Raw genomic sequence first — 24898 nt, 5'->3', positions numbered from 1 at the left:
TTCTCGAGAACCTTTCTTATCTTTTAGCTCAATACCCTCTGGAACTCTCATATGTATTTCATTATCCAGTGGTCCGTACAGGTATGCAGTCACTACATCCATTAGGCGCAAATCAATGTTTTCTTTCACGGCCAGACTGATTAGATATCTTAATGTAGTCGCATCCACCACAGGGGAATAAGTTTCCTCATAGTCTATTCCTGGTCTTTGTGAGAATCCTTGTGCTACAAGCCGTGCTTTGTATCTCACTACTTCTCCTTTCTCATTTCTCTTCCTTACAAAGACCCATTTATATCCCACTGGTTTGACATCTCTAGGTGTCAAGATTATAGGGCCAAAAACACCTCTCTTTCTTAATGATTCTAACTCCACGTTTATAGCTTGTTTCCATTTGATCCAATCTGATCTTAGCATGCATTCTTGTATGGACGTGGGTTCTAGATCCTCATCTTTATCCATGATCTCAAGTGCTACCTTGTATGCAAATAAATCATCAACGTTGATATCTTTTCTGTTCCATCGTTTTCCAGACATTACATGGTCTATAGAGATCTCTTGGTTGTCCGGCTCTTGTGTCCCGTGAAGTCCAGCGTCCCGGACCTCACTTTGAGGGACGGCCGGATCATCGGGTGTGGTCGGTACGCTTGGCTCGACCATTCATGGTCGGCTCGACCGATCGGACTATGTCTTGGACGGTTTCCTTGATGCTCTCGGATCCAGCACCTTTCTTGGATTTCCGAGGCTGTTTGTCTTTGGAACCAATTGGTCTACCACGTTTTAAACGTTGCTTAGACTCTGTAGCCACTTGACATTGTCCATCTTGGACGTCTAATCTTATAGGTGCATTACAAGCCGGGATGTGTGATATTGTCACTCTATTTGGGTCAGCAAATGTATCTGGCAGTCTATTAGCTAGCTCTTGAAGATGTATAATCTTTTAGACTTCTAAATCACAATCTTTAGTCCGAGGATCTTGCCAAGATGTTGATGGTCTAAACCATTCTAAATCTTTTGTTATCAACCGGCTGTTATCTCCCCCTAAGGACGGATATGTGGACTCATCAAACTGTGAGTCTTCGTATCTGGCCTTAAACAAATCACCGGTTGTTGGCTCAAGATACTTTATAATGCTTGGGGATTCATATCCTACGTATATTCCCATCCTCCTCTGCGGTCCCATCTTAGTTCTCTGTGGTGGAGCAATTGGAACGTAGACGGCACATCCAAATGTTTTGATGTGGGACACGTCTGGCTCATGACCCGTAAGTAGTTGGGATGGTGAATATCTATGCTCACTAGATGGCCAGATGCGAATCAGTTCCGTTGCATATAAAACTGCATGTCCCCAAGCTGATACCGGAAGTTGAGACTTCATTAGTAATGGTCGGGCTATCAGCTGGATACGTTTAATGAAGGATTCGGCCAAGCCGTTATGTGTATGGACATGTGCCACAGAGTGTTCTACTTTTACCCCCATGGTCATACAGTATTCATTAAACGCTTGGGACGTGAACTCACCAGCATTGTCTAGACGTATAGTCTTAAGTGGAAAGTCTGGAAAATGTGCTCTCAGCCTTATCATCTGAGCAAGCTGCCGTGCAAAGGCTAGATTCCGAGTGGATAATAGACATACATGCGACCATCTGGTCGATGCATCAATGAGGACCATGAAGTATCTAAACGTCCCACAAGGTGGGTGTATTGGTCCACATATATCTCCTTGGATCCTTTCCAGAAAGTTTAAGGTTTCTTTATTAACCTTGGCTGGTGATGGCCTAGTTATGAGTTTCCCTTGTGCACATGCTGCACATGTGAGATTTCGTGGGATCACTCCTTTAAACGTGTGCCCTTGTGAATTCATCATCAATTTTTGCATCATTCCTGTTCCGGGATGGCCAAGCCGGTTATGCCATAAAGTGAATAGCTCGGAGGCATTTGCCTCGACCATACTGATCCTTGCATAGTATAGACCAGTAGACATTGCGAGCATAGTCTCTAGGATCTTTTTATTGCCTTTGGTGATCAAAGTTATGTTAAGGAATTCTTTGTTTCCTTCTTCCCATGTTTCAAGGTGGAAACCATTCAATCTTATATCCTTGAAACTCAATAAGCTTCTTCTAGAGCTTGGGGAATATAAGGCGGTTTTGATCTCTAGGTGAGTGCCCTTGGGAATCATCACATAGGACTGGCCGTGACCTTCAATCAGGCTAGCCTCACCCGCAATGGTTTGTACCTTTGCACTTTGCATTGTGAGATTCATAAAGTACCTTTTGTCTCTAAGGATTGTATGACTTGTGCCACTATCTACCACAAGTATACTCATCTCATCATTCATTTCTATAAATAAAATTTTCTAAACTTTAGAGACTTTATAAGATCTTTAAAACTCTTATCATTATAAATGTCATTACATAAAATAAAAACACCAAATCAAAGACATAAAGCAATAAGACAATGTGATTCGAAAAAACTAGTCCTTTAGACAGTCGGATGTCTCAAAATCCATCTGGTCATCTTTGTTGTCCCTGTCGGATTCATTGTCAGCATCATATCCATATCCTTTGTCATCCTGGCCATTTTCTTGGATCATGTTTGCCTCCGGGTTCTTGTTTTTGAGACTCTCTTGATAGAGTTCGAACAAGTGTTTCGGAGTCCTGCAGTTCTTGGCCCAATGGTTGTCCATCCCGCATCTGTGACACAATGACTTGGACGTGTAAGATGGTTTGGATATGCCACCTCGTCCACGGCCATAACTGCCTCGGCCCCGACCGTAATTGGAACCACGACCACGGTTATTGTGGTTTCCTCTTCGGCCGGTTGAGTAGTTGTCTCGACCGTTATGATTGTCACGCCTACGTCCCCTGTACCCACCACGGCCATTGCCGTATGGTTTCCTGTTGTCTTGGGTGTAATAGGTCTCTTTGGGATCTTTATTTTCAACCTCATGGGCTTCGGGTAATGGTGCTGTCTCGGCCGGTCTGGCTCCACTATTCTTCATAAGGAGCTCATTGTTTGCCTCGGCCAAGAGTAGACATGAGATCATATCAGTATATGTGGCAAAACCTTTTGTTCTATATTGCTGTTGCAACACAGAATTCGACTGATTGAAAGTCGTATAGGTCTTTTCAAGCATCATCACATCGGACACTTCTTCACCACAAAGCCTTAGTATTGAAACTATCTTGAACAAGGCTGAATTATACTCATCCACCGACTTATAGTCCATGAATTTGAGATGCATCCAGTCGTGCCTTGCCTTTGGAAGCAACACCATCTTTTGGTGATCATATCTGTGCTTTAAAGCATTCCAAAGATCCAATGGATTCTCAATTGTCATGTACTGATCCTTAAGACCTTCAATGAGATGATGGCGCATAAAGCTTATGGCCCTGTATCTATTCTTTTCATTCTCATTGTTGTCCTCAATGATAGTATCACCGAGTCCCTTGGACTTTAGACTTATCCTTGTATCTAGCGCCCACTGCAAGTAATTGTCTCCGGAGAGATTAAGGGCTGCGTAGTCTCTGTTTGCTATTTTCGACATCCGATTCACATTATCATACAAGATTTTAGATTCATAATGTGATCACGTGGCCGCAGGATATAAGCAAGCTCGGCCACAACACGTCTTATGCATTTATGATGTTCAAACAATACTAATCGACCATGGTGCTATCAATCATGAGCCACACGGCCCTATAGGTTTACTAATGCAATCAACCTAAGCTCGTGTGATCTATATGCTGCCCGATCTTGTTTTAATCAGTTATGAATGCAATATCATGTTCAGATTCATGCAAAACTATTTAAACACTTCTTATGATACCTAGGGTTTTCAATCTTTAAATTCTATCAACTTATGATTAAGGTTTCAAGGCCTTATGTATTTGTATGCTCGGTTAGATTAATTCAAGCAATCTATTCAATCCTAAACCTCAAATCAAACAAGAAATCAAACAAGCAAGATCAATCTTAAAATCGGACACTAGCTTCTTTAGGGTTTAGGGTTTTCGATTCCTTAATTAGGGTTTGCCATGTTTCAGATTTAATCAATCAACATACAATCAAGTTCTAATTGGAATCGTTTATGTTTCTAGTTTTAAGACTTGTCGATTTTAATCTTATGGTTTCTTTTAGGGTTTCATCAAGACATTGTTTCCATAATGATGGAATTAAGGTTCTTAATTGATCTAGGTTCTCAGATTATGTTTATACCTTTGTTTCGTAGGGGATTAAGAACCAGACCACCTGAGAATGGATGAGACTTCGAGCTGAGAAGAACGGACGCTTGCTGCCTCCTATCGGGTCACGGATGGAGTCGATCGCGGGCTGGAGGCGTCTCGACTGCGAGCTGTTCGGGGATCGGATCGTCTCGGGTCGGTCGCGGACTTCGGGTTCGACCGCGAGCTGGATTGCGGTCTTTCTGATCTGGAACGTGATCTGAGAAGCTTTGGGTTTTCAAGATGGATCTCCTGAGTTCTTGGATGAACTAAGAACAAGATTAGGATTAGGGTTTAGGTTTTGAGTCGCCGGTTTAGGCTTTTAGGTTTCGATTTTGGTCTCAGGGTTCAGAGGCTATCGTGCTGATAACGTGTTGTGAACAAAGGTGAAAATCGTATGTGTTTTTCTTTTCTCATTACTCAATCAAAGTGTTCCCTTATATAGGGGTTACAAGGAGTAGAGAAAAGGAAATTATCCAAAACCTAATGCAACATGAAATAGGAAAAGATCTAAAACAGATAAATGGAAACCTCCTAAGACTAAAGGCGGCCGACTCTCTCTCCTCTTGGGCCGCCGACTCTCTCTCCTATTGGACCACGGTTTGGCCTTTGGTTACTAGCAATCCACATTGTTCATAACATTCGCAAAATAATCAGCTTTCAAAAAAAAAAAAACTAATCAGCTTTCTAACTCATAACTGTGTGTTTTTGCAGATTAGAAAGGGTTTGTGCTTGGAAAGATGGAGTATTGCTTCGATATGTCGGACGAATAAAATGACTGCCTTTTATTACACAACACATTAGAGAAACATAAACTAAATGTTACTAATTCAACTCTGTTTTGTCTTAAATTCTAGCTTCATTTTATTTGTTAATCTGTTATATTATATCCACCCGGTTTTATTTATTTTTTAAATTATAGCTTCAGTATTCATCATTTTATTGAATGCTGAAATAGAAGTAGAGTGTATCTTCAGATGTTTGCTCTCAGGATACCATTACCTGGGAAACAATCCTCTTTCTCCATGCTCATCTAACTCCTCCTTCATCATCATCCTCTGTTTTTACTTGTAAGCTAATTTAGATGGCCTTAAAGTCTGCAATGACCAGTTCAACAAGCGGTTATTGTAAGAACAAAGGACATGCAGTGCTAACAAAGAGTTGTTTCCGTTGGATACTGCCTACGGAAAGATGGTAGGCAGCAAACCAAAGCGGCTATTACTGACCCTTGTACATGAGCAGATTCTACAATTTCAGATTCTGTTTTCATCATGTTACCAAAACTAATACTTTTGTAAAATATGCCATCAACTTTACAATCTCAGTTTAGAATAATATTTGATTAGCCATAGAACCTACTTCCTTTAAATTTTGCCACCTCAGTGTAAGAATGAAGAGCAGAAAGCAAGTCAATAAATGAATCAATTGGTTTTTGAATTAAAGGGCATCCACATATCAAGTAACCCTATATATCTCCATGATTGATATAATATGAAATCTTCTTGCCGAGCGGATTGTTCTGAGAAAGCTTCATTTTCAGCAGCAAGCAATGGCAAGCTCCAAGAAGTATTTGATTCCTTCCAGTCTTTGAGGCTGAAGCCATCAGAAACAAATATCTCTCCAGCCATGAACTCCTTGCAAGGCTACTATGGACTGAAACCAACAAACAGAAGAGCATCTAAAGGTTTATAGATGACAGCTTACAAGAAAGAAGCTTCTCATCTCCAAGCCAATGCATCAGTACCTCACACCCTTCCCATCCACTAATACTCGCTTATAACCTGCATAGAATCCAGAAGCTTGGTAGATGCAGTTATCTCCGAGTTCAACCAATCATCCAAACCGTCCAAGGAAGTGAGATGTGATAAGCCAATGAGAAGACCCCAATAATCTTAAGCTGATTTCAGTTTGAAGGAAAGCAGAAACAGCAGTAGACTGAGACCCAAAGCAGCGAGTAGAACTAACCTGTCAGCAGGTACAGAAACCTCTAATTCTAATCCCCTACCAAGCAGTTTGATGAATGCTCCTGTGGCCAGGGTGGAAATCGATTAGCGCTTTTAGTATGCAATAACAATAACATTTATCATTTAATTAGGCATGTTACTTGATAAAAACTCAATAGTTACTTACATACATCTCTTATATACGTATTTGTATGCGGTCAACAGGATGCAGAAGAGTGGGATAGCTGGAATGACGAAAACAGCCTTGGACCCAACTGTTCCTCTCTAATAATTAGTTACCTAATTTAGAAACCATAACATGTTTCCTGTGAGTCTCTGACAGAACAAACGAGTTCTCTCTCGACCTCCTTAAAATCTGTGACACAAAATTCAAAGGAAAAGACTTTTTACTTCACAATTTAAATGGATTGATATTGTGATACTATCGTGTATATATATATTCAGTTACCAAGTTAGTGTGATACTATCGTATATATATTCAGTTACCAAGTTAGTGTCTATTGCTATGAATAGATGCCAAAATGTATAGTGTATTAGATAAAATTTTTTTTTTGTAACAGTGTATTAGATGATCTAGCTTATCGTAATAAAAGAGATATCAACAGGCGCTTAGAGCATGATTATTGGAAGTTCTTAGGATGAGGTTCTTAGCGGAATATAAGAATCCGTCTCTTAATTTTTAACTTAAAAAAAGCTAAGAGTCTGCTTTTAAATATTATTCCGCTAAGAACCTCTCCTAAGAACCTCCAATAATCATGCTCTTAGACCATGATTATCGCAAGGATCCTTAAGGTTTTTTTTTTTCTAAAAAAAATAAAAAATAAACCAATCACGAGCCGCCACATGTCGGTGGAGCCCACAAACAGTGCCAAAACCCCCCCAATTACTAATCCTTATTTGGTGATTTTGAGGAGTGGTTTTTAATTTTTTGTGGAACCACGCGTCAGTGGAACCCACATTTTGTCAAAAAACCTCCCTAACGACCTTCAGATGTTCATGCTCTTAGGATGTAGGTAAGAAAAATATAAAAAGTCACTTTCAAGTATTGTTACATTTTGTCCTTTGGCTTACTCTCTCTCTCTTTGCCTTTTGCCATTTGTGGTAACTTTGTTTTCCTTATAACATATTTTCATGAAATTTCCATTTTGGATTCATTATACGTGTTGCGTCATGCATGGCAGATCAAATAATATAGTGGTCCAAATTTGATTATAAAGGGATTTCTCTGCTAAAAAAATTACCAAAAGTGTCATTACATTAAATACAACTTAATACTTAACTTGTTTAATTTTTTATAGCTTAACTTCTTTTATATATTACTTGCTAGTTAAGTGTTGGGTATATTGCTTGGTTAATTCACATTGCTGTACATATATAAAGTTTATGTTTAGGATATATATTTCTTTTGGAACAGGGTTTTCATTTATGTTTACGATATTAGCGCGCACACATAGTTTGAAGGTACAAATTAAGACATATCACGAGACGAGGATAATGCTGAGCATAAATGGTTACTGCATAAACGCAACAACACTAATTGGCCCTAAGAGATTGTTGATGTTGAAATACGTAAGCTTTATATATAAACATTAATTGCACTCTCAAATTAGAAAAACTTATGTAGTAAGAATGGAGAAAAGAGAGAGAAATGAAATTAGAAAATGGTGAGCTGAAAACATACGCTACACACAGAATTTATATAAAGAGAAACGAGAAAGTCTGATTAAGCATATTATTCCCCATTAACCTCTCTCCACTTTGTGTCATCCTACTGATCTGCATTTCCAGATCATCCCCAAGAACACAGCTCAACAAGTACTTTAAAAAAGACTCTCTCTTCTCCTGTTTCTTTCTTTTCTCTTTCTCTAGATCTATATATCTACCACTCACTCACACGTACTCTCGCTTCTCTCTAATCACACATCAAGATTCAAACTATTATTGAAATGAATCCTGTAATTACCTCTAGGGCTTTAGATTCTTATTTGTTGTTAGTTTTGTAGTTTTTTTTTTTTTTTGCAAACACTTCGTTTTTTAGTTGACTAGAGATTTATTCTTAGTTGATCTAACTTCCACATCACATATATATATTGAATCAGGAGGAAGAGGACGGGGGAAATAAGAGGAAGAGGAGAGAGATGGGAAGAGGGAAGATCGAGATAAAGAAGATAGAGAATAAGACATCGAGGCAAGTGACCTTCTCCAAGAGAAGAAATGGTCTTATCAAGAAGACTCGTGAGCTCTCTATTCTCTGTGATGCTCACATCGGTCTCATCGTCTTCTCTGCCACCGGAAAGCTCACCCAGTACTGCTCCGAACACTCTAAGTTAGCTCCTTCTTCTTCCCTTCTCTCTCTCTCTCTCTCTCTCTCTCTCTCTTCTCTCTCAAATTAGGGTTTCAGAGATCTATACATACTTGTGATCTATTAGTATCTTTTTCTGTCAACTGTAACTGAACTAATTAATGAGCACGGGAGACATACAGCTCTTCGTGCTTGTGAAGTGAAGAAACAGTTTTCATCATTAGTTTCTGAAGTAGCAGGTACCATGAATAATGTTTTAAGAATTTAATTTGGCCCAGAAGTTAAGAATCTCTCTGATGCTATATTTTTATTATTTATTTTATTTGTATATATAATTTTATTATTGGTTTATAACTACATATGGGTTATAATCTATATTTTCCTCACCAGTGAGCAAAGAGATCTACAAAAATTTGACATTTGTTGAACAACTTTCTCATAAAAAGATTTCAAGTTGTGTTTGTAGAACACCGCGTATAACCCCTTTTCAACCTATATATAAGTCTTTTTTTTAGAAATATATAAGTCTTTTTTAATTATTCGATTTAAGAATATTTAATTTTAATGCTGTGTTAATTAGATCGTTGTAGATATAAGTCAAACGAGAAGATAAACTTATTCACATGCATCGTTCTCCTTATAATATGAGAATAAAGGTATGCTATATTATTAGTTCTAAGTTTTCTAACAAAATAAAGAAGGGGAAACACCTTTTCATTTTAATTTTTTGTATCAGTTCTTTTGGACATCCTTTTGTTTGTCAAAGTATATATAGATCATAATCTAGAGAATTAAATTCGTTTTTTTTGAGTTTTGTTTTCCTCCATTGATTATCCAATTAGTCTTGACGTTGTGAGATTGAAGATACTAATTTGATCACCTTTCATAATTACCAATATTGAACAGTATGCCTCAGCTCATTGACAGATATTTGACAAAAGAAGGATTGCAACTTCCTGACCTTAATGACGACCGGGTATAACATATATACTTTGGTCTTACCAATTCAAAACAACAACAAAAATAGTTTTCGTTTATATATATAGGATGACCTGCGCCATGAGATTGAAATACTAAGAAGGGAGACATGTAAGCTTGAGCTCCGTCTGCGTCCATACCATGGACATGACTTAGCCTCCATTCCTCCACACGAGCTCGATGGGCTAGAGCATCAGCTCGAACATTCTGTCCATAAAGTCCGTGAGCGTAAGGTAGCGTCATATATGCTTACAAAAATGTATTCTCTTTAAACTATATATCGTTACAGTTTGTTTGATTTCTCCCTTTTTCTATCTCTAATGCTAATTTATTGAAGAAGGAGTTGCTGCAGCAACAGTTGGGGAATCTTAGCAGAAAGGTCGCTTCTCGATTCACTTTTTTTTCCCTTATATTTCTTCTATAAATGATAGTCATATGGCGGGTTTAATTAATATTCAATATCATGTTTATGCATATTGTAGAGGCGGATGCTAGAAGACGATAACAACAATATGTACCGTTGGGTAAGTTTGGTTACTAGCTAGAGAATGTTAATTTGTTTGCACATTTTGGATTAAATGACATATTTTACTATCCATGCCGTATGGCTATATTGCAGCTTCATGATGAGCATCGTACGGGGATTGAGTTTCAGCAAGCTGAGATAGAGACCAAACCAATGGAGTATCAACAGTTTCTAGAGCATGTTCAGTACTATAATGATCATCATCAGCAACAAAGCAGTGTTCTTCAGCTCCCTACGCTTCCTTCAGAGATTGATCTTAGTTACCATCTCCAGCTTGCTCAGCCTAATTTTCAAAACGATCCAACGATCACCAAGGTTGATTAATCCATCAACCAGTTCTACTCTCTCTTTATGGAGACAAATGAATGAAGAAGTACCATTTCTGTCTTTTATTACCTATTCTGATTAGCCAATGTCTTCTTTTGTGTCTATTTGGTGTGGCCATGGAACCTACTTTAAAGTACAATATTTCATTTGAGAAGCACAATGGACTTTGATTATATTAATCATAATAATCATTCATCATGATCACACATTTGCCAACTAGAGATCAACTGTTTAGGTAAACGCAGATGTGTTCTATGTCATGTTTCTCTGGAAATAAGGTTTATTAACATTGACAAAAAGCTGTTGTTATGGTGTTCCAAAGCTATCGGGGTATCTCCAACTCAACTCTATTTTTTCCTATAAAATAAAGTTTAGAGTAAAAATACTCCAATAATACTTTATTTTCTATTCTATAATAGTGTAAACCTATTTTTTACTCTATATATAGAGTAATTTTATTATTTTTTGTTCATCACTATATTTTTCACTCTAAAATAGAGTACCATTGGAGCAACATTCAATTCTATTATATAGTTACTCTATTTTAAAGGAAATAATAGAGTAAACCATTGGAGATGGTCTACCGTCGATAATAATACATTTTAGGTTCTAAATCAACTTATGGTCTACCGTCGATAATAATACATTGTAGGTTGTAAATCAACTTTCCTAGATAGAGATAAAGTTGTGTTAATGACATTAAAAATTCCCAGATACGATTACCTCACAATTCACTTCATCACAAATATTTTGGTGACAAATTTTTATTTAAAGAGGTTTCCAAAATTGTTTAGTTGGTAGTTTTAAACAGATTAGTCTTTAGTTAATGAGATATTTCATTAAAAATAATTAAAACCGAATTGGCATTTAAAATAGATTGGCAAATACTCAGTGTTTTAATCTAACATAAGTTGTCTATTATTATCGGTCTTATTCACTCCAACACACATTTGTGTTAGATTGGGTGGGTCTCAAGTTAGCGGTAAAGTCTTTACAGAAACGAAACACATACATAGCTCAGGATTGCATTTGCATTGGTTCACGTAAACTGTAAATTAACAATAAGAAAATCCGTTTAATAAAATGGAGTATTTGTTTAAGGTGCTCGGTGCAAGTGGTCTAGTGGTCATGAATAAATTATTGTCACGATATTAATGAAAAGAAAATCTCGGTGAGACAATCAACATAGCAAAATCTTGCGTATCCGCCAAGTGGACTAATCACTTTTTCTCGCTTGACGGCGACTAATCACTTCTTCTTAAGGTGTCAGACTCAATGGGAATTAATTAATATGTATATTAATTAAATTACTTCAGTCATATTTATATTGCAATTTGAGTATAACTTACTATAAAGTTTAATGATAACTTAATATAGTACTTATATTTTTCACTTTTTTTAACATGGGATGTATGTTATTGTAATTATACATAGCTTCTCCAACTTAAGCCAGTTTCCAAATCTTTATTTTGAAATACGGATCGAGCAAACGCAACTAATTTGATTTTTTTTCTAAAGGGTATTGATTGGTTTCTCCGTTACCACCCGTTAACGCAGACGATTGGTAACGGTTGTTGGCGTTTTGCAACAATCACTTAAACCGTTTTAAATTTCATAAATTCAAAAACTGGTTCCAGCTAGCGTTTGCGGTTGCAGACGGTCGCGGAAGCGGGAAGATAATTTTTTTTGAAAAACAATGTAAATACAAAATACAAATTTAAATATTAAATAAAAATTTTAATTAGAATTATAAAAATACTAAAATATATAAATTATATTTTAATTAATATTATAAATTTTTAAAATAAAAATATTTTCTATAATTTTTAAAAATTTAAAACTATAAAATTTCTAAATCTAATTTTTATATTTATTATAATATTATGATTTTTGATATTTTTATAATTATTGTTAATTTATTATCAAACCGCTGCTGCATTTGGTAATTAACCAGTCATAAATATTTCACAAATGCACTAATTTCTAACCGCAAAACTAGTTTTACAAATTTTTTAAAACCGCTAAAAATTGCAGCGGTTGCGGTTGCGTTTTTTGAGTCAGGCCCTTGCTGTCCACAGAGGAATTTTGGACATTTGCTGCTGCACGTTAAACACGTGATACCTGCGGATATTATAATTGAATGGCCAATAATTTTTCCAAATATAAATAAACATATAAATAAAAACTAATAAGTTTTGATGTCAAAGTCTACTTGCCAATCAATTACCTCATTGATTGTCTCCTTTTTCAATCTTTTCTAGATTAATCGTCCCAGATTAATCAGTAATAGTTTACTGTAAACAACTTACCAGATTAATCGTCCCAATTTTTTTTTTTAAATAAGGTATATACCTTTTATCCAGTGGATTCATGACTCTGCTAGCATCCATATCTCAAACCAAAAAGAACAATCACTCAGTAAATAGTAAAAAGTAGGGGTGGGCGTTCGGATACCCATTCGAATTCGGTTCGGATCTATTCGGGTTTCGGATTTTTGGATTTTCGGGTTTTCGGGTTCAAAGATTTCAGTCTCATTCGCGTATTTCTAAATTTCGGTTCGGGTTCGGTTCGGATTCAGATAACTCATTTAAATTATTTTAAAATTTTAAAATTCATTATATACTTTAAATTTCTCAAAATCTATAAACAAAACAATATATTACATATAAATTTGAATAGCATATGTCAAAGTACCTAAAATTAACACATAAATTAGTTTGGTTTGGATATTTGGATTGAGAATCAATAGATATTTTAAGTATTATTGGTATTTTTAGTATATTTTAGCTATTTTAGATATGTACTTTTGACTATTTGTATATATTTATAAGTATTTTGGACACCTTAAAAGTATCTTATATATTTTGATGTTCTTAATATATATTAAATCTAAAAATAATTAATATATATAGCTATATAAATCAGTTTCAGATATAATCGGGTACCCGAAATACTTCGGTTCGGGTCGGGTTCGGTTTCGGTTCTCTAAATACCAAAATTTTGAACCCATTCGGATATTTAATCAATTTCGGATCGGTTTTGATACTACCTTTTTAGATCGGGTTCGGTTTTGATTTTTCGAATCCGGATTTTTTGTCCAGTCCTAGTAAAAAGATTAAAAATTACCTCTTGTAGCACCTTAGCTTAAATTCCATTAACCTAGCGTGGCCCACACGCTAGGTCTTCGCCGGTGGTCAAGACTCAAGAGCGTGAACTCCACCGCGTCGTGACAAAACAAAAATGTCCCCTAAGAGAAAAGAAAAATACAGAGTAAGTGAGCTGTGAAGAGGACCCACCACCCACATGTGTTATCCTTCCTGTCTCCACCAGCTCCTTCCTCTCAATCATTAGCTTCCCTCTCCTCCCTCTCCTCCTCCTCTGAATGTGTTTCAGTAACAAGAGAATCAAGAACCACTATTCTTCTTTCAAGAATCTACTCCAAACATGTCTAACAACAACGACGGAGCTCTTGTCGTGAAGAAACCTCCGGCCAAAGATAGACACAGCAAAGTAGATGGAAGAGGGAGAAGGATACGTATGCCTATCATCTGCGCAGCTCGTGTCTTCCAGCTAACAAGAGAGCTCGGACACAAATCAGACGGTCAAACCATCGAATGGCTGCTACGTCAAGCTGAGCCTTCTATCATAGCCGCGACAGGAACCGGCACAACTCCGGCTAGTTTCTCCACCGTGTCAGCTTCACTCCGAGGAAACTCCACCACCACGAGCTGCAACTCGTCCTCGTCTCTAGATCATAAACCTTTGCTAGGTTCATCACCGTTTATACTCGGAAAACGCGTGAGAGCCGACGAGGATACATCGTCTGGGTTCTGGGCGGTTCCGGCGAGGCCAGAGTTCGGACAGGTATGGAGCTTTGCCGCAGGAGCTACACAAGAGATGTTCTTACAACAACAGCAGCAACAAGCAGCTGGACTTTTTGTCCACCACCAGCAGCAACAGCAACAAGCTGCAATGGGTGAAGCTTCGGCGGCTAGAGTTGGGAACTATCTTCCGGGTCATCTTAATCTGCTTGCTTCTTTATCTAGTGGAGCTCCCGGGTCGGGTCGGGGAGAGGATGATGACCAGCGTTGATGCCTTGATGGTGAAGTTAAACCTTTTTTTAGTTTATTAATCTATGTTTCTCTATTGTCATCGATCAATCTCTTACATTGTTTACTCGAGTAGCTTATTTCTCTATGTGTGTGTTTTAGTTTTTAGAGATCGGTTGATTGATCCCACGAGTTATTGGAGAGTGTTTTTAAGATTAGGGTTAGGGTTTAAGAATCTAGTCTAAAGAGATCGATATTTCATCTGAACCAAGATTTACTTTAGTACATCATGTAGGGTAATTACGAAACCGTGGAGGTTTTTTACCCCTTTTGTCTGTTTTTTTTCGGCTAAGCAGAGCCGTTGTCAAGATTCCAGATACTAGTTTGCTAATTGTGTAATGTGTTACAACAATTGTGGTGAGAACATTTGCGCAAGCTGTTAAACCACTTTGTTTCTTAATAAATGTTATAGACTTCGTATTGTTTGGTTTCTTTCAATGTATATATCGAGAGACAAAAGCTTATATGTGTGTGAGTGTGATTGTTTCGCTGAAATTGAACTTGGAGAATGAACATGCTATAGTAATTTTTTTCTTTCAGAAAATATATGTAGTTTTTGGTTTCAGAGGATTATTTTTTTTAAAATAAGACAAAGCAGATATGTCTGTCTGAAATCTCTTCAAACTTTTATTGCCTTAGAATTTATGTCACGTGTTTGGATGTTTGGATGTTTGGTTTGTCACGTTAGTCAGATAAAAGATTCGATTCGGACCGCGTTTTTTCAACTGTTGAAAGTTAAAACCAGAGGGTGACATGATATATTTTAAATCAGGTTCTCTATATTTTTGTTCTAGAAGCTTGCTTTTGAGTTCTAACAAGACTGAACTAAAAAGAGTTATAATGTCTTGTCTGAGATTAGCTATTATCACTGTGTTTATATGATTTAAATCGGAGTTCTATTGTATGTTTACCGGTTGATTACTATTGTAATGTAAATCCTGGTAAAGGACAAAGTTTTAATCCATGTAATAGTATGTTTAGAGCTTGAAAGTATAGTAAAATTTCTCATGCAACGCATATACAATTATAGAATAGTAAACTAGTGCTATATAACAGTCGATGACTAATGCGTAGGCAACTTTAGCTGTATAATTTCATATCTTCTATCCATCCTCCATCTGCAGAATTTTATATACAAATTAATAAACTCTTTGATCACAATTCTACTTTGATGAATAATATCAAATTGAGTAGATGGGTCTCTGTAGACAAAGAAACAAGATTAGTTATGTTCATTAGACAAATTAGGTTGCCACTAACCAATCAAATAACTAAACCAAATTTTGCCAAGAAAATAAGAATTCCATTAATGGAAAGATCTTAACTAAAAGTTGGTGTTTTTATTCCTTAATTAAGCACTAGAGGAATTAACACTCAACTATACAATATAATGCAAATAATTACAGGTGGGGGATCTTACTAATCAACCCGTATCAAAACATCCCGTACCTTTTTAATTGTCGAATCATCTAAAATGACCCCAACCCCAATAACTGATATGGTCCCATTCTTGTCTACCAAAAATAATTTCTATCGATTGGCAGAAAGAAGTGTTTTTTTTTTATATTTGGCATTTTGGACCGACACACGTAAGTAAATAGCTTCACTCTACCAACTCTTTGCCGTATTAAATGTACTGTCAAATAGTTTACCTGTAATCTTACAAAGAAAAATGAGAAGGAATTGATTACTAAAATTCATTATAGAGATACTCCGACTTTTTGATTCTACGGATATATAATGGCCCTCGCACATTTAAAGAGATGAACCCCCAAAATCTAAATCGACGTGTATAAACATTCGACACGTAAGCCGAGATGGATTTATATCGGCCTTCTTAGACCATTTCTAATAGTTCAGTTCATTTTTCACTCGGGCACTCTATTTTAAAGAGCGAAAAATAGAAAAATATTTTTATTCTAAACTCTATTTAAATTGAAAAATATAGTGGAGTTGGAGATGATTTTAGAGATTAATGGACCATATTTAGTCTTTGACTCTCTGACGCTAACTCTACTTAGTGGCGCAAATTAGTTAAAACCAATGTTTTTAAAATCGAATTAGAAACTGAATTGAAAAATATTTGGGTCACAATTTAATATAGTTCGACCGGATCAAACCTGATTCAATAATTTGGTTTGATATATTGTAATACTATATAAATTTTCAAGTAATTTTGGTAAATATGATACATAATCAAAATATAAATAAATATAAAATATACAACATTGTAAATATAAACTATTTTTTTTGTTTATATAGTTGGTTTACGAATTTTTGATGGTTTTAATAGTTTTTATTCAGTTCAATAGTTTTGACACCTAATCCAACTACGTGACCGGTCCATGGTTGAACCAGTTATTAGACTTATCAACTGGCGGTCGGTCCGGTTTTAAAAACATTAGTTAAAACTTAAAAGCATACCGGAGGGACTTATATGGGCCTATATACGGATATTAATGGGCCAGACTTCTTCTCTAACACTAACTCCACTTAATGGGCCACACTTCGTCAGACAAAGTGCATTCGCCGCAGAGCTCAGCCGACACGGAGGAGACGCGACTGAGAGAAAGAAAGAGAATGGCGTCATCATCATCGGCGAGAGGAGAACTGGAGAAGATGGGAATCGATCAGCTGAAAGCGCTGAAGGAGCAAGCGGATCTCGAAGTGAACCTCCTCCAAGACAGTCTCAACAACATCCGCACAGCCAACGCCCGCCTCGAGTCCGCCGCGGGAGCTCTCAACGACCTCTCGCTTCGACCTCAAGGCAAGAAGATGCTTGTGCCGCTCACCGCGTCTCTCTACGTGCCTGGGACGCTTGATGAAGCTGACAAGGTTCTTGTTGACATCGGCACTGGTTACTTCATCGAGGTACATTAGAATCTGTTCAGTGTTTGTTTTTTTGTGAAGAAGCTCAAGTGTTTTAATATGTGTAGAAAACAATGGAGGATGGTAAAGACTATTGTCAGAGGAAGATTAACTTGTTGAAATCTAACTATGAACAACTCTTTGAGGTAATGTTCAATAGTATATGGTTTAAAGGATGTAACTTTAATGGCTGCTCTGATCATAGGCTAGTTAAGCAATTGGTCTATTGACTCCAAAATTTTAAGAAAAATTTATATTATGCATAAGCCCCAAATTTATAAGAATTTTTTTTTTTACATAGGGCCACCCCCTACTGATTGTGAATGATATAGTCAGAAAGCCCTTTGGTTAGTCTGTTGCTGCACATTATTAAACACTCCTTAAATAGAGTAATTTTTTTTATTTTCTCTTTGGAGATGCGGTTAGAGCCATACATTCTACTAAGTTAAGTAGTGTTGTTCCAGTACTTGTTATTAGTTCTTGAATGTTGTTTCCGTATCAAGCATGGTCTCTCCTTCCTATTTGCTTTGTCTTTCATAGCTTCAATGAGTATTTATTAATGTTAATCTTTGCATTAGTGCCAAATTGTTTCAGTACCCTTTTGTTTTGAAGACCTATGTTTACAGCTATAGCTAAGCTTTCAAGAATTGTTTGTTCAATGCAGGTGTTGGCTAAGAAGAAAAGCGTGGCAGATGAAGCTGGGATGGTCTTGCAGTCTAAAGTTAGACAGTTACAAGCTGCAACCACGTCCTGAAAATTCTTCTTCTCTAGTGGCTTTTATTAGTACTATTGACGTTTTGAGATTGTGTCTGATCAGTTTTGTTACGACGCTTATGATCTCAACTGGGTTTGTGTTTTGTGTGGTAGAAGAACTTGTGCTGTAATATTAAGAGAAGAACTGATAAAAAGTTAAAAACTAGTTACAATGAGAAAAAAAAAAACAAATGTTGCTTAGTTATTTCCCCATAAAACAAGAAGAGCCAATGATGTTATTGTGTATGTAGAAAGAAACAACTGAATCAATGTTTTGGGAGTAAGCAAAGGAGTCTCATCTCCTCTGTATTTTGTTCTTGTTTGTGTTTCATCATCTGTGATCTGCACCAATGGCTTCTTGAATCGACTTGAACCCATCCCTTTTTAAGCAACTCACCAGTTCTTCCTATTGCCACCAAAAAATGACATGAATATTAGTAACTATGCTTATTAAACTTCCCTGATTCAAGAAAAGACCAGTACAAACCTTTATCAGTGGGATGAGAGCAGGTCCACCATAGGCAAACCCAGTGTAGAGCTGAACAAGAGTAGCTCCGGCTCTTATCTTCTTATAAGCATCTTCACCACTGAAAAAAAAAACACAAAAAGTTCATCTGACTCTAACTCTTGTGTTTTGTTTTCCTCACAATCTAAAAACATGTTGAGATGCTTACCTGCTAACACCACCGCAGCCTATCAGTGGAATCTTACCCTAAGTAAAGAGGTCATGAAAACAGTCAATAACCACAATCAGAAACGTTTTAGTTCCTTGGTAAACAGTTAATCATCTCTTTCTAGATAAAAAAAAACTTACTCGCGTCAAAGTGTACATCTCTCTTAACATGTTGGTGGAGAGATTAAAGAGCGGTTTCCCACTCAAACCACCTGTCTCTGTTGCCACAGGGTTGTTGCTTACAGGATCTGGCCTCGAGACTGTTGTATTCGATATGATCTACAGGAGAATTACAAAAAACATTATCATCAACACATGAAGCTTTGAATGAAACAGAAGTTTAGTTCATGAATAGAAAATAACTTACCAGCCCATCCAACTTGAGAGCAAGAGCAACCTACACAAACCAATAACAATACAATGTTGTAAGAGCCATTTTACTTGGAGAGTATTTGAGTTTTGTTTTCTCTAACTCACAGCTGCAATATCTTCAAGCTCTCCTCTGGACAGATCAGGAGCAATCTTCACAAGAAGAGGAGGAGGACCATCATCACCCCACTGCATCTCATCCCTAGCAGCTTGAACCTTCTTCACAAGATCCTTCAACTGTTTCCTCCCCTGAAGCATTCTCAGCCCTGCCGTGTTGGGTGATGAAACATTAATAACCTGTAGAGAGACAAAAAAAAGAGAGAAAAATTAGTAACAAATATGGTAAGACTGGAATCCAATGTTCTTACCAAATAATCAGCATACTGGGATAAGTTATGAACTCCTTGGACATAATCAGCAGCTGCATCTTCACTAGTCTTGTTCTTTCCAAGGTTAACCCCAAGTATACCCGGTCCAGATTTGCCTCCCGGTTTAGCTTCATCGCTTGGAGATGACGAAGTGCCTGACGTCTCCGCCAACATTCTTTTACCGTGCTGAGCACCTAACCGCTTAGCAACAACAACAATCCCTTCACTGTTGAACCCACACCTATTGATAATGGCTCTGGAAGTACAAGAACACATCAAGACATGAACCTTTGATTATAGGTAAGTGTGGATATGAGATTCTCTCACCCATCTTCACGTAATCTGAAGATGCGTGGTTTGGAGTTGCCTTCTTGTGGGACTGGAGTCACAGAGCCTACCTCAACGAATCCAAACCCAAGTCCTAGCAACCCTTCTGTGGCCTCAGCGTTTTTGTCAAAACCAGCAGCGAGGCCTATTGGGTTTGAAAACTTCCTTCCCCAAACTTCAAGTCCCAGGATCTGTGGATCAGGCCTCTTCTCTCTAGGCACCCAACCGCGTGACGCGGCCGTGACAGCCAGCTTATGAGCAAACTCAGCGTCCAGAAGAGCAAAGAGAGGGTTAACAACCTTTGTTGCTGAGAATAGCCACCCACTGTTCAGCACACAAGATGGAGTAAAAGGTTTTTATAAATGTGATTATGTAAAATAATGTTCAAGAAATCGTTAGGCAGCCGTTAGATTTTTTATATGAGATTTTTGATTAGGCGGACGTATACGCCGATTTTTTTTTCAAAAGTTGGTATAGAAAAATTGTTTCGGTTCGATTCGCCAACTAGGCGCCGCCTAAACCGATCTTTAGAACACTAAATTAACAATGAAATTAGAAATGAGATCAAAAGACAAAGACATATAATGTGTCAGACACAAGTACCAGAAGGTTGCTTCATCTGCAGTACTCACATAAGCACCTCCAGCTATAGCCAGACCAATGGTAGCTCCTGTCAATATCCTTCCCTAAAGATTTCAAGCCAAGACAAACTGATCTAACTCTACTACACCAGATATAACTAACTATATAAAGCATTTGATTATAAAAAGAGATTAATTTTAATAAGAGATTATTCCATCAAAGTTGCTTACTTTCTTGGAAAAGTGAGGGACTTTAGGTGTGGAGGAAGCCCCAGGAGCTGAAGAAGAACAGTTTCTAATCGCTCCACCAAGAGGATTTGGAGAGACCCTTTTCAATAAAAACTCTCTCGCCCATTTAGCCGACGATGTCGCAGCCCTTCCGGCCATTTAGCAAACCGAATTCAAAAAGGATTTTGACTTTTTCAGACAATCTGGATAACTGTAAGAAGATGGTTTTAGCTTTTAAGCTCACGGCTTGAACAGAGGTGACGCTATGCGTTGGTCTGGTTTCAAAGAATCTTTCAGTGTTTGCTAAAACCCTCTTGCTCCGTAAGCTGTTGCATAGCTTCCTTCCGGTTTATTTTGGTTAACCGGTGGGGAAAACTTGTGGGCAATATTTTAAAAACCGGATCCGTAACTAAACCGAAAAAGTTTTATATCAAAAGTTACTATGATTCGGCCCGATTTGATTAAAGAAATACAATTAAGTTCATTTATAGAGTAAATATATAAATAAATTAGATTCTTACCTAACTATTTCACTAATATTTTATAAATATAGTTAAATTTAATTATTAAAATTTGTATATAAAATAATTACGAAATAAAGTTTAAGTAAACCCCAAAAAGAAAATTAAATATAAACTAATATTTTAACTTTAAATATATCATTAATTTTAAATATTTATCATTATGAGTTATAATTTTTTTTAAAAGTTTAAAAATGAAAAAGTTATTTGTTATGGTAAATTATAAATAAAACCAGTTTTTATCCATCTGATCTTTACAGTTGACCTCGGTCCAACCGCCGGTTCTGTTAGTGTTTTTATAGTGTATAACATTAATCGGATCGAACCAACAGATTGATAAGGTCTCCATAGCAGAAGCGTGATTCTGGCGGCGATAGTGAGGAAACTAACAATGGCTTCTTGTCTTGTGACGACAAGCAGTTTCTGTACTGTTTCAGATTCTAGTATACGTTTGAAATCCTCCAAGCTTGTCCATCTGGTTCGGTTCCTTACTGAGACATTGAAACCCCCTTTGGTTTCACTTCATATTGAATCTGTTATCAAGCTTTTGAATTTTCATTCTTTTTTGGTTTCTGTTTAGAGTAATCAACGCTCTCTTGGTTCACGAGGTGGTTTAAAGGTTGAAGCTTACTATGGCCTAAAGACCCCTCCTTATCCTCTTGTAAGTTTACTATTGGTCTAAATATATCTCATTGCATATAGATTCTCAGTTTAGTTTGTGTCTAATGCTTCTGTAATACTTCTGTAGTACATTTGATGTTCTGTAATAAGCACATAAATGGTGGAAAGTTGGTTACTTGGGGTGAACTGTCTTAGTAATCTTAGGGAAAATTGCATCTTGATCTGAGGGCCTCTTGTGATATCCCAAAGAACATGTTTGTGTTAGATATTCTAAAAACAATCTTCTAAAATCGGTTTAGACCTCATAGTCGGCAAATTGGGTCTGAACGAAACAATCGTTCAAACCTATTTTTAAAAAATCGGTGATAATAGGTAGGAGCATAAACTGAAACATTCTCGAGCTACAAAGATAGTTATTAAATCGTTAGCACCACATAAAAACATTCCTCCTAGAGTAGCTGTTAATACAAATAACAGAAACTCTGTTATAGCCATTTCTGTACATTCAATGTACTCTACGGATAGAGGAATACAGAGAGTTGAACATAGTAAAATCAGAAACTGTTTTATAATTATACTATGTTCGAACGTGGAATTCATCATCCATTTAGTCATTTTCAAATCCCTTTTATTCGTTTTAATAGTCGAAAAGAAAAAAATAGAGCGTTCAAAAAATCGGTTTAGGGCTCCGCCTGCTATAAAGCGCCTAGCCACTGCCTAGCCCTTGTCTAAAACAATATTGTGAATTAGGATGCTTTGGAACCGTACATGAGCCAAAGAACACTAGAAGTGCATTGGGGTAAACACCACCGAGGCTACGTGGACAATCTAAACAAACAGTTAGGGAAAGATGATAGACTCTATGGATACACCATGGAGGAGCTTATCAAGGCCACATACAACAACGGGAATCCTTTGCCTGAGTTCAACAACGCTGCACAGGTTAATAACTTTTACTTTCTTAACCTGTTTGGTTGTACACATCATCCCCAGGCAACAAGCTCTGATGTTGGCAAGGTTTGTTTGTTTGTTTTTTTAAAGGTTTATAACCATGATTTCTTCTGGGAGTCTATGCAACCTGGTGGCGGAGACGTGCCTATAAAGGGTGTTCTTGAGCAGATTGAGAAAGATTTTGGGTCGTTTACGAATTTCAGAGAGAAGTTTACTAATGCTGCTCTTACTCAGTTTGGCTCTGGCTGGGTTTGGCTTGTTTGTGAGATTCTCTGCAAAGCTTTTCACTTTGTTGTAAATTTACTATAGAATGACCCTGAAAATGGAAATCTTGATTTTCCTTTTGTTCAGTGAAGAGGGAAGAGAGAAGGCTTGAAGTGGTGAAAACATCAAACGCCATTAACCCACTTGTGTGGGACGATATTGTATGTGAAGAGTCTCATTAGTTTTTCTTGTTATATACTCTGATGTTTCTACTTGATCACATCTCTTTTTTTTGTTGTTGTTTACAGCCAATCATCAACTTGGATGTGTGGGAGGTAATAATACTCTCTCCTCTCTATTACCTTATACTCATAAGTAACACTTTGAAAACAAAAATGAATCTTCTAATTACTTTCGTTTTCATCTTTTACTTTGCAGCACTCTTATTATCTGGACTACAAGGTAAAAAAAAAAAACTAGCTTCAGTTTTGTGTTCTTGATGTTCGTTCAAAAAAAGGCTAATGTGTGTTTTTATTTTTATTCTTGGGGTGGTAGAACGAGAGGGGTAAGTACATAAACACGTTTCTGAACCATTTGGTGTCGTGGAACGCTGCCATGAGTCGGATGGCACGTGCTGAGGCCTTTGTGAATCTTGGCGAGCCCAACATCCCAATTGCTTAATAAAAGATCAACCACCAAGAGGAGCATCAGAGACTTGTTACTCACGGTGTGCGTAGACTAATGAGGAATCCGAGTTGCTGCGTAGATAAATACAGTATGATGAGTATTTTCTGAAGCAGTTTTTTTGCAGTTGAGTAGAGTATGGAGAGAGTGTTGCTTCTGGTGTTGTTGTTTTTTTTTGTACTCTTGAGACTTAAAAACATAAAGAGTTGTATTACAACACTTCTATTAGAAAGGTTCTTAGCTTAGGTATCTCAGTTGAGATGTTTTTGAATGATTATCTCAACATTTGAGAACCTTATTTATTTACAGAGAGTGTTGCTTCTGGTGTTCCACTTGTACACTAGCACTTGAATCATTTTGTTAAATATATGAGAGTAAAGGTGTGGTATGTGATACAAAAAGATTTGAGGATACAAGAGTCACTCTTTCTGAGAGAGAAGGTTTTGACGTGGACATGAAACTTACCACAGGGTTGACTGTTGAGCAGGGCACCAGTAGTAGCCAAATGCGATAGGAAACGAGTGTTTTCCGCTTGGACACCATGTTGTAGCAACGTAGCACCAGTAGAGTTTGAGATAGAACTCGCCAGCGTTCGACATCTAAACCCACAACAGTCTGCGGAGAACTTTCAAGTCAGCTCAGAGTCTGTGGAGTTGTGGCAGGCGAAAATTACCGGTTTGGATATAAAGCCTCTCTCTGGTGATGCCTCTGAGCTTGTGAGGCTATGCTAAGAGTATTGGTATCAGCGCCTAACATCATTAACTCCTTGATGGATAAGAATCAAATCTGTGGAACTGCAGAGACAGAGGAGGGTTCTCCAAGTCAAAAGAATGGTTATTTTAGAGGGAAAGACAAAGAGACAAGAAGCAGTTAAAACAAAAGCTCTCAAGAGTTGAGACTTGAGGACCTTTGTGGTAATGGATGGGTCATCAAGTCTCATAGATAAAGCTACTTTCTTTGGTGTTAAAAGCAATTAGAAGAGATCAAGCATATGCTTGCCAGATTTGCTTTTTACAGTAAATACGTAAATAAAGGTATATTGAATGATTGATCGTTTAAAATATCAAATCACATACCAAAGTTATAATTTTAGAATTAAAGATAAAAAAAAGAACAGAAAGTATTAAAGAAAGCAAAAATGATCACACGGTATGACGTTAGATTCCGACAAGCTTTTTTTTTACCTACAAGTTGGCCACATAGCAAAAGCTTTTTTAACCCTAACTTTCATTTTTGTAAAGATATCTAAATGGCTAAATAGTTATATAGAAGATGCGATATGTTTTTTTTTTTTTTTTGAAGAAATACGATATGTTTCTTTGTT

General features: G+C 37.0%; 5 protein-coding genes across 10 annotated transcripts; 4 read left to right on the top strand and 1 right to left on the bottom strand.

Annotated features, from left to right (window-relative positions):
- The first annotated feature begins 7801 nt into the window (after positions 1-7801).
- Positions 7802-10518, top strand: LOC106359505 (protein TRANSPARENT TESTA 16-like). 6 transcript variants are annotated; one of them, XM_022709013.2, is made up of 7 exons: positions 7802-8139; positions 8284-8510; positions 9393-9462; positions 9533-9697; positions 9802-9843; positions 9947-9988; positions 10084-10518. In XM_022709013.2, exons 1-7 carry the CDS (start codon positions 8131-8133, stop codon positions 10312-10314), a joined length of 786 nt encoding a protein of 261 aa, XP_022564734.1. In that variant the 5' UTR covers positions 7802-8130; the 3' UTR covers positions 10315-10518.
- Positions 10519-13619: 3101 nt separating this feature from the next.
- Positions 13620-14846, top strand: LOC106366054 (transcription factor TCP7). Its single transcript, XM_013805605.3, has one exon. The coding sequence runs from the start codon at positions 13762-13764 to the stop codon at positions 14407-14409; it is 648 nt and encodes a 215-aa protein (XP_013661059.3). The 5' UTR covers positions 13620-13761; the 3' UTR covers positions 14410-14846.
- Positions 14847-16931: 2085 nt separating this feature from the next.
- On the top strand, positions 16932-18248 carry LOC106360528 (probable prefoldin subunit 5). The gene is made up of 3 exons (XM_013800141.3): positions 16932-17297; positions 17363-17440; positions 17959-18248. The coding sequence occupies exons 1-3, from the start codon at positions 17007-17009 to the stop codon at positions 18046-18048; spliced, it is 459 nt and encodes a 152-aa protein (XP_013655595.1). The 5' UTR covers positions 16932-17006; the 3' UTR covers positions 18049-18248.
- LOC106360527 (dihydroorotate dehydrogenase (quinone), mitochondrial-like) lies at positions 18176-20913 on the bottom strand. Its single transcript, XM_013800140.3, has 10 exons — positions 20597-20913; positions 20388-20470; positions 19785-20108; positions 19458-19713; positions 19198-19386; positions 19088-19117; positions 18862-18999; positions 18722-18759; positions 18535-18634; positions 18176-18453 (listed from the first exon to the last, which is right to left on the bottom strand). Exons 1-10 carry the CDS (start codon positions 20750-20752, stop codon positions 18379-18381), a joined length of 1389 nt encoding a protein of 462 aa, XP_013655594.2. The 5' UTR covers positions 20753-20913; the 3' UTR covers positions 18176-18378.
- A 504-nt stretch (positions 20914-21417) lies between these two features.
- On the top strand, positions 21418-23897 carry LOC106360530 (superoxide dismutase [Fe] 3, chloroplastic). The gene is made up of 8 exons (XM_022709192.2): positions 21418-21592; positions 21695-21775; positions 22486-22677; positions 22777-22948; positions 23038-23111; positions 23199-23225; positions 23329-23352; positions 23446-23897. Exons 1-8 carry the CDS (start codon positions 21506-21508, stop codon positions 23569-23571), a joined length of 783 nt encoding a protein of 260 aa, XP_022564913.2. The 5' UTR covers positions 21418-21505; the 3' UTR covers positions 23572-23897.
- The last annotated feature ends 1001 nt before the right edge of the window (positions 23898-24898 follow it).

Source organism: Brassica napus, chromosome C9, assembly GCF_020379485.1.
Source record: "Brassica napus cultivar Da-Ae chromosome C9, Da-Ae, whole genome shotgun sequence".
NCBI classification, from domain to species: Eukaryota; Viridiplantae; Streptophyta; class Magnoliopsida; order Brassicales; family Brassicaceae; genus Brassica; species Brassica napus.
This window is presented reverse-complemented; position numbering and strand designations above follow the sequence as displayed.